Source organism: Macaca nemestrina, chromosome 3, assembly GCF_043159975.1.
Source record: "Macaca nemestrina isolate mMacNem1 chromosome 3, mMacNem.hap1, whole genome shotgun sequence".
Taxonomy (NCBI): Eukaryota; Metazoa; Chordata; class Mammalia; order Primates; family Cercopithecidae; genus Macaca; species Macaca nemestrina.
In genome coordinates this window covers 81013957-81027172 of record NC_092127.1, presented here as the reverse complement: position 1 = coordinate 81027172, position 13216 = coordinate 81013957, and the positions used below count along the sequence as shown (strand labels likewise).

The 13216-nt window shown below is 37.5% G+C and overlaps 1 protein-coding gene across 11 annotated transcripts in view; it reads right to left on the bottom strand.

Moving 5' to 3' along the window:
- The window catches only part of LOC105486288 (lymphoid enhancer binding factor 1), a 123188-nt gene that overhangs the window by 32067 nt on the left and 77905 nt on the right, over nt 1–13216 (bottom strand). For 6 of the 11 annotated variants that reach the window (XM_011749095.3, XM_011749092.3, XM_011749094.3 and 3 more), the window contains 4 exons: nt 10331–10463; nt 4538–4628; nt 2761–2844; nt 585–707 (listed from right to left, as the gene is read on the bottom strand). In XM_011749095.3, the coding sequence (XP_011747397.1) occupies nt 585–707; nt 2761–2844; nt 4538–4628; nt 10331–10463 (431 nt within the window). The remainder of the gene's footprint in view (nt 1–584; nt 708–2760; nt 2845–4537; nt 4629–10330; nt 10464–13216) is intronic. The other 5 variants (XM_011749100.3, XM_011749097.3, XM_011749099.3 and 2 more) reach the window with 1 other exon arrangement.

Sequence of the window (13216 nt, the reverse complement as noted above, 5' to 3'; positions counted from 1 at the left end):
TATGGACAATCACATGCTGCCTCCCATCCCCACCCTCCCATTCACAAAACCTAGATTAAGAAGCTTAATTACTAATCTCTTCAGAGTAAATTAATTTAGCCCTGCACTCACAGTCTGAGACAACCCTGGCCCAACAGGGAATCGTGGGCTTTATTTGTTTCTTTCCCTTGAATTCTGTGCTATTGAAGCTTGGAGCCACTTCCAGAAGAAAGTGCATTAAACCCTCCAATCTACTTCACTCAGGTAGGAACAGGTTCTCCCCAATAATCTGAACCAAATGAAAATTCAGTGGTAAATGGCTAAACAGCTCAAGAGTCTTGAATGCCCATGTTCTGAAGATTCTTCCATTTTGTTGAGGTTCCCATGATCTTTTAAGGTCCACACTCCTTTGCAACCTCAGAATCAAAATCAGCACAGTAGGAATGAGGCTGCTTAATGTCCTCAGGGACAGAGCTTTCAAGGCAGAGGTGCACTGAGTTTCACAGTCACAGAAAGGGGTGAAGGATCACTGTTGCAAAGGAGCAACAGTGTAGAAATCTTCAGTATCCTCAGGCAACCACAGCAGAGCCCGGGTGGATACTTACACGTGCATTAGGTCACTGTCAGTGTGGGGATGTTCCTGTTTGACCTGAGGTGTTACAATAGCTGGATGAGGGATGCCAGTTGTGTGGGGACCAGGAGGACCGGGAATCATATGATGAGAAAACCTAAAAGAAGGAAAGAGAAGAAAACAATGTACTACTGGCTGCTGCAGCAAAAGCTAGATGGAATTTCAAAGCAATCCACTAACTGCTACTGGCTAAGAATAAAAACACATCTTTATGCACAGAAACATTAACTATAGAGTGGGCTGATAATTATTTTTTTTTCTTTCTATATTCGGGTGGAAGTATTTATAATTATTTCCTGTAGTTTTTTGAAACTAATAGTAGAATCTGACATTTTTCCTAGGAGGGCTGTAGGCCATGAGATTAAAAAAAAAGTGAATCATTTTTCTTGCAAAGCAATTTTGAAATAGGAATTTCACTAAAAGTAATTATTGGAAATATAACACTTTATTTAAGACTTAGCTTTTTAAATGCTTTTTAAATGAAGGCAAAAGACATCATGTTTTAAAATCTCTGCCTATATTCCTAAGCAAACCATCACAATGCGAATTTTCTCATATTATTGGCTTTCTCATCCATATTAGGAGGGAACAACTGAGAAAACGGATAGGAATCAATCTCCCATTTAATAAGGTTTCCATTAACATCATCCAAAATGATTTTCTGTGCAGAAATACACTAATGTTTCAGAGATCTCATCTTATGGAAAACTGGTAAGAGAAATAAGGAGAAGAATTTAAAGGGAGGATAAAGTTTTGCATCAAGGTTAAAAACTACACTTGCCAAAGGCTTTTTCCCCAAGTACGCTTGGACAGCATTAAAAAAATCTTAAAATATCCACCACCAGCCAACACAAAGGAGGGAAACTGCCATGCAAGAAAAATAAAATAAAGACAGTACTTTCAATAAGCTCTCTAGATAAATTTGGATATGTTTTAGAAATTTTTGCTTTTCAAACTGTTTTAAAGTAAACATTTAATTCAGCAAGAACAACATTCTCGGGTCTTTCATCACAGCCTATACAATTAATTTCCTCTTCTTGAAAGGAACTCTGCTAGAATATATATTTTTCAAAAACAAATTTTAAAATATGAAGAAAGCATGGTAAAAATACAAATATTTGACCAAATAATGAGGCTTTGCTAAATGTATTACTTGCAAAAATACATGATGCTAGTTATTTGCCTGTGACAATTCTATCATCAGATAGTTCTTACGATGTTATAAAGTATAAAAATATGTTTTAAGGGGAAGGATATTAATTCCACCTCCTCCCACAATCAGCTACATTTACAACTCACTGAAAAAAAAATTTTTTTAAAACTGTAATTCACCACAGAAACTTTGAAAACTATACCCATATAAAAAAGACATATTCACAACCAGTTAATAACCCACCAGTTTGACTTCCGGCACAATAATGCTAGCTCCCTTGACAAAGCCACATCGGACACACAGATGATGCACCCCAAATGTGTGTGTACATCAAGCACAGGGCACAGAGCCATCCTCTCCAGAAGCAAAAGCATCATACACAGCAGCTTCTCGGTGCGGCGCGGCAGGCCTCCCGAGCTCCGCTGGCACGACCATGTCCACACAGGGCCTGATTCACACACTAGGACGCACACCCTGTATGGCCTGCCAGCCTGTCCGCACTGTTCTGTCTCCTCTGACAGCCTCCGTCCAGGAAGACTCTAGACTATCTGGGCATTTTCAAACACTGCCGCATCAAACTGATACAACTTTCCACAAAGGAAGCAAATTATAGAGCTGAGACCAAACCAGTTTTATCCTCCTCCCTTACCCCACCCCCGGCATATTTTGAATCAAACAACTCTTCCTTCTAATGTCCGCTTTCCGGACAGTTTCCATCCCACAGTCAGGCGGCCATGAATTCATTTGGAGGCAACGCTTTCCAGGGAGGCTGAGTCCATCCCCCGATGGTGTGGCTGATCCAGCCAGGGCATAGCACAGAGCTCCTACCCGGGACTCTCTCTGACACCTAGTGTGGGAGCCAGGCACACTGCACAGACAGACACATGGCTGAGGTATGCACCCTCCTAGCCAACCAAAAGGCAAGCAGAGGCGCACAGGATGCAAGCACGAGAAGAGCAACTTGTCCTCGAGCGCCCCGGTTTCCACCTCCACCTACCTGGACATGGAAGTGTCGACTGACAGTGAGGATGGGTAGGGTTGCCTGAATCCACCCGTGATGGGATATACAGGCTGACCTTGCCTGAGGTCACAGAAGAAAGGAACCCATCAATGACAAAACACGAGTTACCAACCAGTAGTAAGAGTTGGATGAGGGGAGAAGAGGGAGATATTCAAACAGAATCTTGTGGAAGCATTACAGACCCCGGCATTGTTTCAGATATGTAACCGTTCCCCTTCCTCACCCTCCACCCAATCAAAGCGTCATTTGCCTTCAAAGAAATCTCCCACCCTCAATTTTGAAACAAACCGGCCACCAATTATGTCTCTTTTATCCCATCCCCTCTCCCAATCCCATTAATGCTTTGAACAAAGTAAGCACTTAAATGTTTACTGAATATAACAGAACCCTGAGAACAGTGAAATATTCCCTTCAGAGAAGGAGCTGAGTGACTTCTTTATCTGAATATTTGAGAATTTCAGGCAAGGGAAGAAAGAAAATAAAATTGTATATTTATATAAAAATAAACAGTTTTAAAACACTGTACCTTTTCCCCCATATTCATGTTAAAGTCAAGAAATAAAAGACTAATTCACTGGAATTATTTTCTCTCCACCCTGAGAAGTCCATTTTTCCCTGTGTTCTTTCTACATCTCTCATTTTTCATTTACATAGACTTTATTTCCAGCTGCCAGTGGTACAATTCAGCACAGGACTATTGCCCCTAAGTCGCTAAGTTCAGACAGAATAATTGATCTAGGTTTGAAAGTGTATGCATAATCAATTAAATTCAAGCAGTTACTGACTAAGAGATGTAATGCTAGGGAGAGAGAGAGAGAGAGAAAGACAGAAAGCTGGACTGTCCATGGCAGGATGACCCTTCCTAGCTGAAGAAGGCTAATGCAAGGATGTACAGGTAGGGAGATGGGGGAAAATGACATGGGGGCTGTGACATAGAGAGTCAAGTGGAAAAAAGAGAGAAACAATTGCTAGAGTTGAGCATTATTTCTATGGAGTGAGAATTGGGGAGGGAAGAGTGGAGAGAGTATGGGAGTGGGAGGAGGAAACGTTGTGGGCTAATCATAAAATAATAAAAATAGGCTATACTATGTTATTCTTCCTTCCCAAAATATATTTCCTTCACCTTCATAATTGATAAGATTTTGGAGGCAGCAGTAAGCATATTTTTAGAAATAAACAACAAAATAAAGAGCATTAGCATTTATATTCAGAAGAAAAGAAGGCCCCCAAATCAGTTTTTTACTACTCTGAACTCAAATTGGACACTTACTTCATTAACATCCCAAAAATGCTCTTATATTGTTGAATTTCTCTCTAGTTATTTTTGTCATTTACCTTACTTGCCCACTTACAAGCAAAGGTAGATATTAAATGTGTCTAAATTCATTTTTGAAAAATATAAGTTGTTCATTAAAAAAACCTAGAAAAGAAAAACCACACTGAGTACTAACTTTGTACAGGCATAGCAAATGCCCAAAGCCACAAATGGAATCCATAAAACTATAAGCTTCAAAGCAAATGCTACAGTCATTTTCTACCCATATTAGCAATCAGATCAATCCATTTCAAAGTCTTGTATGTTTTTTAATATTTTAAATTGAAATGAAAAATGAATAAAGTTAGCACCTGGCTTGTTGCTATGAAATTTTCTCAACTCCTCAAGTGTTACCATTCATAAATCTAATTTCCATGAATGCAAAGTGGAGGAACATGTGTTCAAATGCCTGGCTGAAGGGTACAGCAAGGTTCTTACCAGCCAAGAGGTGGGGTGATCTGTCCAACACCACCCGGAGACAGGGGATAAAAAGTAGGGATATCAGGAGCTGGAGGATGTCTGGACATGCCTGTTAAACAGAACAGAGAGGTATTATTTGCACATTCACAGGATATTTAACCAGAAACGCAACAACATGTTTTATACCATTCAAACTTAAGGTTCAGAATGAAACAATATTTATTCACCAGAGCCAAAGAACAGGAGTCAATTTGTTAGCTTTTCTCAAGATTTCAACATCGGGGAAAACTGGGCCTTCAGACAGTATTATCCTAAGGAACTCAAAAGGAGTAAAGATGCTGCTAGTAATACAATCATCAAAATAGACTTTTAAATTATTTATTTTGCCCTCAATATTTCACATTATTTAAGAAAATGGTAGACAATTGTTTTGTATAGAATGAGAATCATTTTTTTTGTAGAATGGAAAATGACAGCCCTTCATAAGTAGATGGCTTGCCATGGTGTTCAAGGATTAGGTAAATTGCCATTTTTGTATTTTTATTGGTTCCCTTATGGACACACAGATTTGAGAAATGTGACACCTCAGAGGATCAAAGATTAATTAGGAATCATCTTCAGCCCCATAATGGTCACACTTGATATGATTCATTTGGTCTCTGTCTAAGCTCTTCATCGAGTTGAGTCCTCTGGGCTGCAAGGTCAAGCTGTTCTGGATTAGCTGAATTCCACAGAAAATGAGAGTGCCACCAAATTGGTTCTTGAGCTCACACTCCCTGGAGTACACTGCCCTGAAACTGTGAAAACCACCTAAAGATTATATGTAATCCTAGTCCCAAGTGACATCCCTTTATACCTTAGCCTACGTACAGAAGAAAAAAAATGACAAGACAAATGCATAAAATGTAAAATATAAAAACTTAGATTCAATGTTTTTGGGGGAAAGTGATTCAGAACAGAAAAAAGCCACAGATGTGTCTTCACGTAGCTAATGATGGCTTTAAAAGACCATTTCCATATACAAGCACAAATTCCAAGGTTTAACACTCAGATTATATGTTTAGTGACTGTAAATATCACATACTGGCTAATCTGTGGAATCAGACGAGTACGTGGAAGATGTTTCTTAAATATTCTGCTTTTTACTATTTAAAGTGCCTAGGAATTTCATTTGTATCTTAAAGATATTAAAAGCCTTCAAATTGGGAATAACAAGAAGTGCTGTCTTGAAAGTTGGTGTTAATTCAACTTTGAAGTTAGAATGAACTATTTCTCAATTCTTACACAAAGTAGGTGGGAAGGAAAAAACGTTCTTTAATCTCTCAAGAGAGGGCTTACCTTAAATCATCTCATGTTTTGCTGTTTTTAAAATAATGGTCTCAAATCTCCTTTATTTAAAAAAATTGTTTTTGTTAGAAATACTGACTCTTTTGGTTATAGCGGAACATAAATTTTTTACCTTAGGATTTTTGGGGGGTGGGGGAGTTTGCAGTGGTGATTCTTGACATACCAGAATCACTGAGGTGGTTTTTCAATTTGCTGTCCCCTTAACTCTGAGATCCAGATACCACCCCAGATCTCAGGGTCTGTAAGGGGATTGCTCAGTCGCGGGGGAAACAAAATCAAAGCAATACGACTTGACCAACCCTGAAAAACATTAGAAACTTAGTAAAAATTTCAATGTTCTGTACTTGAAAATCGTAGCAGTCACAGACCACCTGAATTATTCACTTTATTTTATTTTATTTTATTTTTGAGACAGTCTCGCTCTGTCACCCAGGCTAGAGTACAGTGGCGCAATTTCAGCTCACCACAACCTTCACCTCCCAGGTTCAAGCAATTCTCCTGCCTCAGTCTCCCGAGTAGCCAGCACTATAGGTGTGTGCCATCACGCCTGACTAATTTTTATATTTTTAGTAGAGATGGGGCTTCGCCATGTTGGCCAGGCTGATCTTGAACTCCTGACCTCAGGTGATCCGCCTGCCTCGTCCTGCCAAAGTGCTGGGATTACAGGCATGAACCACTGTGCCCGGCCCTGAATTATCTACTTTAATTTCTCTATTTCACAGGCATGGAAATTGAGGTCTAGAGAGGCTAAGTGACTGTTAAGGAATCTGTTTTCTGTCCTGAACTTTTGTCACTGGGACAGAGAGCGGTAACTTGCTTGCAGTCATATGTCTTTAAGCTTAAACTCTTACTCTCCATGCTACTCCATGTTCTAAACATGCTTAGAACACAGCAGTAGTGATACTGTTCAGAAGTGATTCAACAGAACAAAAAAATGCCAACTAGTTGGGTTTCACTCTTCTGCTAGAAGGAAGAAGGAAGGAGCTAGAGGGCAGGTCCTATGCTAGGCGTTTGACTGTTATCTATAGAAATTCTACTCTTCTTTCAAATGTTCTTCTCATAGGCAATTTTCTCTAACTTACAGCTCTGAGAAATCTTTTCCTTTGAATCTACAAGTTTTTTATTTGTACTTTTAATGTGGTACTTGGGATGCTTTTCATTTTGTTTTATTAGTTAGTCTGTGCAAATGATTTCCTATATGAGCTTATATACTGCTTGGAGAAAAAGATCACATTTTACCAATTTATGTATCAAACCATGGTTTTCTGCAGAGAAGCCTCTCAGTTAGTATTTCTGACCAACTGAACAAACAAACAAGTGAAGTCAGAAGTGTTAAAACAGACCCATTCCATATGCTGGGTCAATATCCTCAATCATTTGGCACGTACATGCAAATACATGATGTAGCTTACGTCATGTGAGCAGAAAGTGGATCTGGGTTTTCTAAATAGGTCGTCGTCCTTTAAAAATCCTATTTCCAAAGAGTCTCAGAAGTGTGTGTCTCTCCACCAACTACTATGCCACTGAAGACACATTTCACATCATTTTTTTTAAGTTTGTTTTTTATTTATTTAATTTTTTTAGAGCTGAGGGGGGTCTCACTCTGTTGCCCAGGCTGGCCTCAAACTCCTGGCCTCAAGCGATCCTTGCTTCAGCCTCCTGAGTACCCGGGATTACAAGCATGAACCACATTGTGCCCAGCCCATTTCACATCATTTATTCAACTAGTATTTATTGAACACTTACTATGTGCTGGAGGATATACTCAGCATAGCCTTTAAGATTTTTAAACTTTTATAGGTAACTTCTATAGACATAGGTGAAATAATACTGAAGTCAGACTATATGGATATACTGCTCACTAGCTATGTATTTTTGAGGAAATTATTTAATTGCTACTGTTTTATAAAATCAAAATAGGACTGTTGTGAAGAATAAATGCATTAATATATGTACTACGGAAAAGTGCCTGGTGCAAAAGTATAAGGATTTGTTGTCAATTGTAAGGATAAAATGGGTAACACATAGATAAAAACAGACATATAAACCTAGGATTTCCTAAAAGTGCTTTACTTTTGATATTTTTACCAGACTCATAATAAGAAAATTGGCATTAACATACTTTCCCTTACACACACACACACACACACGTGAAAACTAATGTGCTCCCTAATAGAAAATTAACCTGGAGTTGTTTTTCCACCAGTGAGAACGAGTCCTGCTGGCAAACATTTTATATTTACGCGATAGTTCTACCTAGGGTTAAAATGTGAATATGATACTCTTTGGTTGCTTTTTTCTGGCTGAGGTGGAGGGGTTGGGGAAAGATACAGCTAACTAGTAGTCTATTACGATCTTTGAAACCAGCAGCTCTGGCCTCAGTACCATCATGCGCTAACCAGCTGAGCTCATGATATATCCCAAAAGGCAGGAGAGAAAAAGAATTAAAAGCAAGAGATCTAGAAAGCTTATTTTCTTCGCAACAAAAGTACCCAACTGGAATGATACAAACTCAGTATCATGAAAGTGAGTGCTTTTTTCAAAGTGGAGTTTATATATCTCCAGAAGTACATGATAATAAGGAACACAAAGCCCGGGATAAAACAGGATCTTTATATTAAAACAAGCATAAATAGTGCATAGACCAGAATACAAAAATCACACCAATCTTTAGAACAAAATAAAGACCGAAGAAACTGCAAACAGACAACTTCTGGTGATGACCAGTAGTCCCTTCTCTGTAGTTTTGGAGAGTTTGTTTAAAAAAAGTTTGAGAAGCAATGATACAACTTACAATTACTCAAAACAAGGTAGGGTGGCAGTAAGAGATGGAAACAGAAGAGAAACTATAACTGCAATTGAGAGCCAGTTATAAACTTAACTTTTTTAAAAAAATTGAACTGTCCTATTATTCTTGAAAGAAAAACTACTGAACTATGATTGATTTATTATTCTTTTTAAAAAGTTAATGTTTCAAAGAGTTTCAAACAGGACCTAGGACAGGGTAAGCACTATTTAATTGTTAAATAAAGAAATAATTAACAACTAAATAGGTTCCCAGACGTACACACCCTGCTCGGACGCTGGTCGGAGACCCACACGTTTCAGTGGCCTACCTCCTGTCTCCCCTTGGGTATCTCACAGACACTTCAAATTCACCATGACCACGACCAAGACGAGTCCTCCCTCTCAAACTCAGCCTACTTCCTGAGACCCCTATCTTAATTCCCTTTCTCACTATACAGCCATAGACCTGACTCTTGGACATTCCTAATTTTTTGGAGGCTCTTGATTAAAGGAAGCAGGGTGGAGGAAGGACTGAGGATAAAAAATAAAACAGAGGCAAACCTGGAAATGTATGTATAAGTGATTCTCACCTTTTCAAAGTACTCAGACTACTCAAGTCTAGTGCACTAGTAACTAAGTCCTCAAATAAGCATTCTGTTTTAACAATGAAGGGAAATGAAAGCGTTAAGTATTTAATCTAGAAGTGTTCACCAGTAGTGGAAAGAACACCCAGCCTCTATGCCACTCTTTTTCACACAGTCATTAAATTTTATTATCCATTGTAAGTCTTAGAAAGGGATGGACAAAAGGGTAAAATGTAGGCAGGGACAAATTTTACCCCTTTACATTCTCTGCCTTCACTTTTTTTAAAATCTTTTATTTTGAACTTTCAAAGACCCTGATGAAGTCCAAGTGTGCATGTGCATGCAAAGAGGAACGAGCTACCCTGAGAGCAAATCCACCCTTGAGGTTTGCCCTGCGTGATGGGACCAGAAGGCTTGGTGGACCAGAGCTCTCCATCCTATTCCCAACTCGTACTCGCACACATCAGGCAGAAACAGGATGTTTTAATTTTTCAGACCTCTTGTACCATATATTTTTTCTATAAACAAAGTAGAAGCAAATATTAATACAGAGGCATAAAATAAGATTCATGATTCTTGGACTTTAAATAGAGATTTTATACATCAATGATTATTTAGAATATGTAACCTAGTGCTGGTAAATAACAAAAGATGAAACACCATAGGGATATAATGGAATAACCAAAAGAGATTCAAAAGAATAACATCTGAAGTAAAAATCTCCTACTTTCCCCATTCCTATTTTAAAATTACCAGCATCAACATGTTGTACATGCTGCAATAAATGAATATTGTAGAGTACTGAATTTTTAGTATATTTGCACAATCTATTGGTTTACATAGTGAAAGATTTTCAAAGCTGTCACCTGTGGCCCTGCTATGCTTTTCTTCTGCTTTTTAATAATGAATAATACATGTAACAAATTCTTGTGTGTTTCTAAAGAATTGCTATCAAATGAATTACTCTTGTCTTGTAAAAACGTATTCTGATCCACCCAGTGATATGGAGCACCGGCGTCCGGAGGGTCACTCAGGCTGATGAGACTTGGCTCTTCATTTAGCAAAAAAGGCTGGGAAAGACAGGGACTCTCACCTTGTTTGGAGTTGACATCTGATGGGATGTGTGACGGGTGTGATCCTGGAGAAAAGTGCTCGTCACTGTAAGTGATGAGGGGGGTGAGAGGATGGACTGCATGGGATGGCTGCACCACGGGCACTTTATTTGACTGCAAAGTAACCACAAGGTCAACAGTTAATATGGATGCTCAGCTCCAGTCTTTTCTCCCAAAGAAAAAAAATCACATAGCAGCCGTAACCAGTCATCGACATAACCCAAGAATCACCTTCAGACCTGGACAAGTGGAACTGTCTCTTTTAGAATTTTTCTCAATTTTTCCATGGTAAATACTTCTCAAATATATGAATATGTCACTGATATTCATGAGTTATCAGTTATTTCACCAGTGCCTCTTCAGAGATTTAGGTTGATCACTACTCTTCCATATGGCATGAATTTCGGTACACATCTATTTACCCTCTCTTTTAGATTATTTTCTCAAGTTAAGTCAATAAAGAGCGAATCAGAGCAAAATTTATGAATGTTTTACAACATTTGTATTCATTACGTATGTCTAGCACAAAAAGTAAAAAACTGTTCAATGAGCAAATAAATGAATAAATATTGCCAATTTGAAGGACAAATTTTTAAACCCAATAAATATAAATTTCCTATACTGATATCCCCTCAGCTTATAGAATTCATAATTCTATCATTGTACATCTTTAAGAACCATGTTACACCATTCTTTCAAGTTTTACAGCTTTGTCAATCAAACACGACTAGCCATTATGCTTTAGCCCTCCTCAGTTCATCTTCTGTTTCTCTAGTTTCCATAAATATTAATTGATAAAAAGGAATTTCCAATCTTGAGTTGAACTGCATAACATGAAATACTGCCTTTTTTTTTTTTTTTTTTTTTTTTTTTTGAGATGGAGTTTCACTGTGTCGCCCAAGCTGGAGTGCAGTGGCGCAATCTCAGCTCACTGCAACCTCTGCCTTCCGGGTTCAAGTGATTCTCCTGCCTCAGGCTCCAAAGTAGCTGGGACTACAGGCATCCGCCACCACACTCAGCTAATTTCTTTTTGTATTTTTAGTAGAGACAGGGTTTCACTATGTTGGCCAGGCTGGTTTTGAACTCCTGACTTCGTGATCCATCCACTTTGGCCTCCCAAAGTGCTGGGATTACAGGCATGAGCCACCATGTCCAACTGAAATACTGCTTTAATAATATTTTTAATTGTTAAAATTGTATATTTTAACACATTTTATATGTCTTATACTTGTTTGCAAACATTTTATTGTTAATTTGGAAGTCAACAGTCACACATTTTAATTCAAGTTATCTAAATGGACTTCATCAATTTGAAATCTGTGATCACTTTGGTTACAAAGTTAAGGTTGTTCCTCCCCAACCCAAAAGTGCTTACTAAGTAATTAAAAAATATAAAGAAGACTTAAGTAGGTTTAACCTAATTAGTAAAATCACTTATTTATTTATTATTTATTTTTATTGATATGGCATAGCTATAGAAATTCTGTGGTATATGTAACATTCTGATATCCGTATAAAAGGTAGAATGATCAAATTAGGATAACTGGGATATCCATCACCTCAAACATTATCTTTTGTTCTGTGAACATTAAAATTCTTCCCTTCTAGCTATTAATAATCTATTGTTAGCTACAATTTCTCTACTGTACATACTACAACTTATTCCTTCTATCTAACTGTATTTTTATACCCATTAACAACTTCTCTAGGGGGATCATTTTAAAGAGACCCAATAACCCTTCCACCAAATAAAAAGGGACTCCAAGCAATTATATACCTGTTAAAGGTGTTTGTTTCTGATTTTAAACTAATCTAATAATTAAAGCAGTTGCAGGAAAATCTCTACTTGAAAACACTGTACTAACGGGTAACATGAATTTAAGAGAAACTGAGCAGATCATTATGCTCAATTCACTAGTTCAGACATGTCTTCATCATAATTAGTTTGAATTAGTAAGATCTTACAATATTATTGACTAAAATGCATGTGGAATCAGTTTTCTCCTGAAGCAAATATTCATATTTTTTTAAAATTTGAGGAAGTGCCTAAAACTGCACAATGTGAACTGCTTAAAATGTAAGTCCATATCTGAATGGTTAAGAGGGCCCCCACAAAACACTTGTGTATGGTGGCTCTACCCATGATGTACACTAATTTTGAACTTAATATTTTTTACAAATTAGGCATAAAAAATATGTGGCTCCAATGGGAAGGACTCCCCTCAGGAAAATTAGAAATAATTACCCTAGTAATTCTCCTTATACCCTATCATTACAACCTCCATCCAAAAAAAACTTACAGGGGGGAAAAAAAAAGCAAAGGAAAAAAAATCACACTTTTTTTGGAAAATGATACAATTTCCATACTAGATTTTCCCTATTTTATAATTATCAGCTCTTCATTAATGGCAAAACTTGCATAGCTCATATAGCTCTTGGCATATATTAAATAGAGCGCCATTATCAAAGCCACACGATTTTTCTCTAAACACCTCAGCACGAACATCTATGCATATAAATGTGTAAAAGGTTAAACAAATCTTTTAATGCTTTTCAAGTGTTAATGATGCAGTTTTCCAAATAACAGAATAAGCTTCTTAAATACATGGAATTTAGAATGCTAGAAGTGGGGGTGGGTAGACATGGGGATAGGAGGAGGTTATTATAAACTCTTTTTAAAATGGAAATATAAATCTCAACACCCAAATGTTAAAATGAATAGATTTCAAATATACTTTAGAATAATAGCTTTTAGTTTCATTTTGAAATTCTCATAAATAAGCATAATTGCCGAACAATCTATAAAGGTATTTTCTTAGGGTACTTATAAAGAGTAAACACTGCAGAAATCTTCTGGATATATTCTT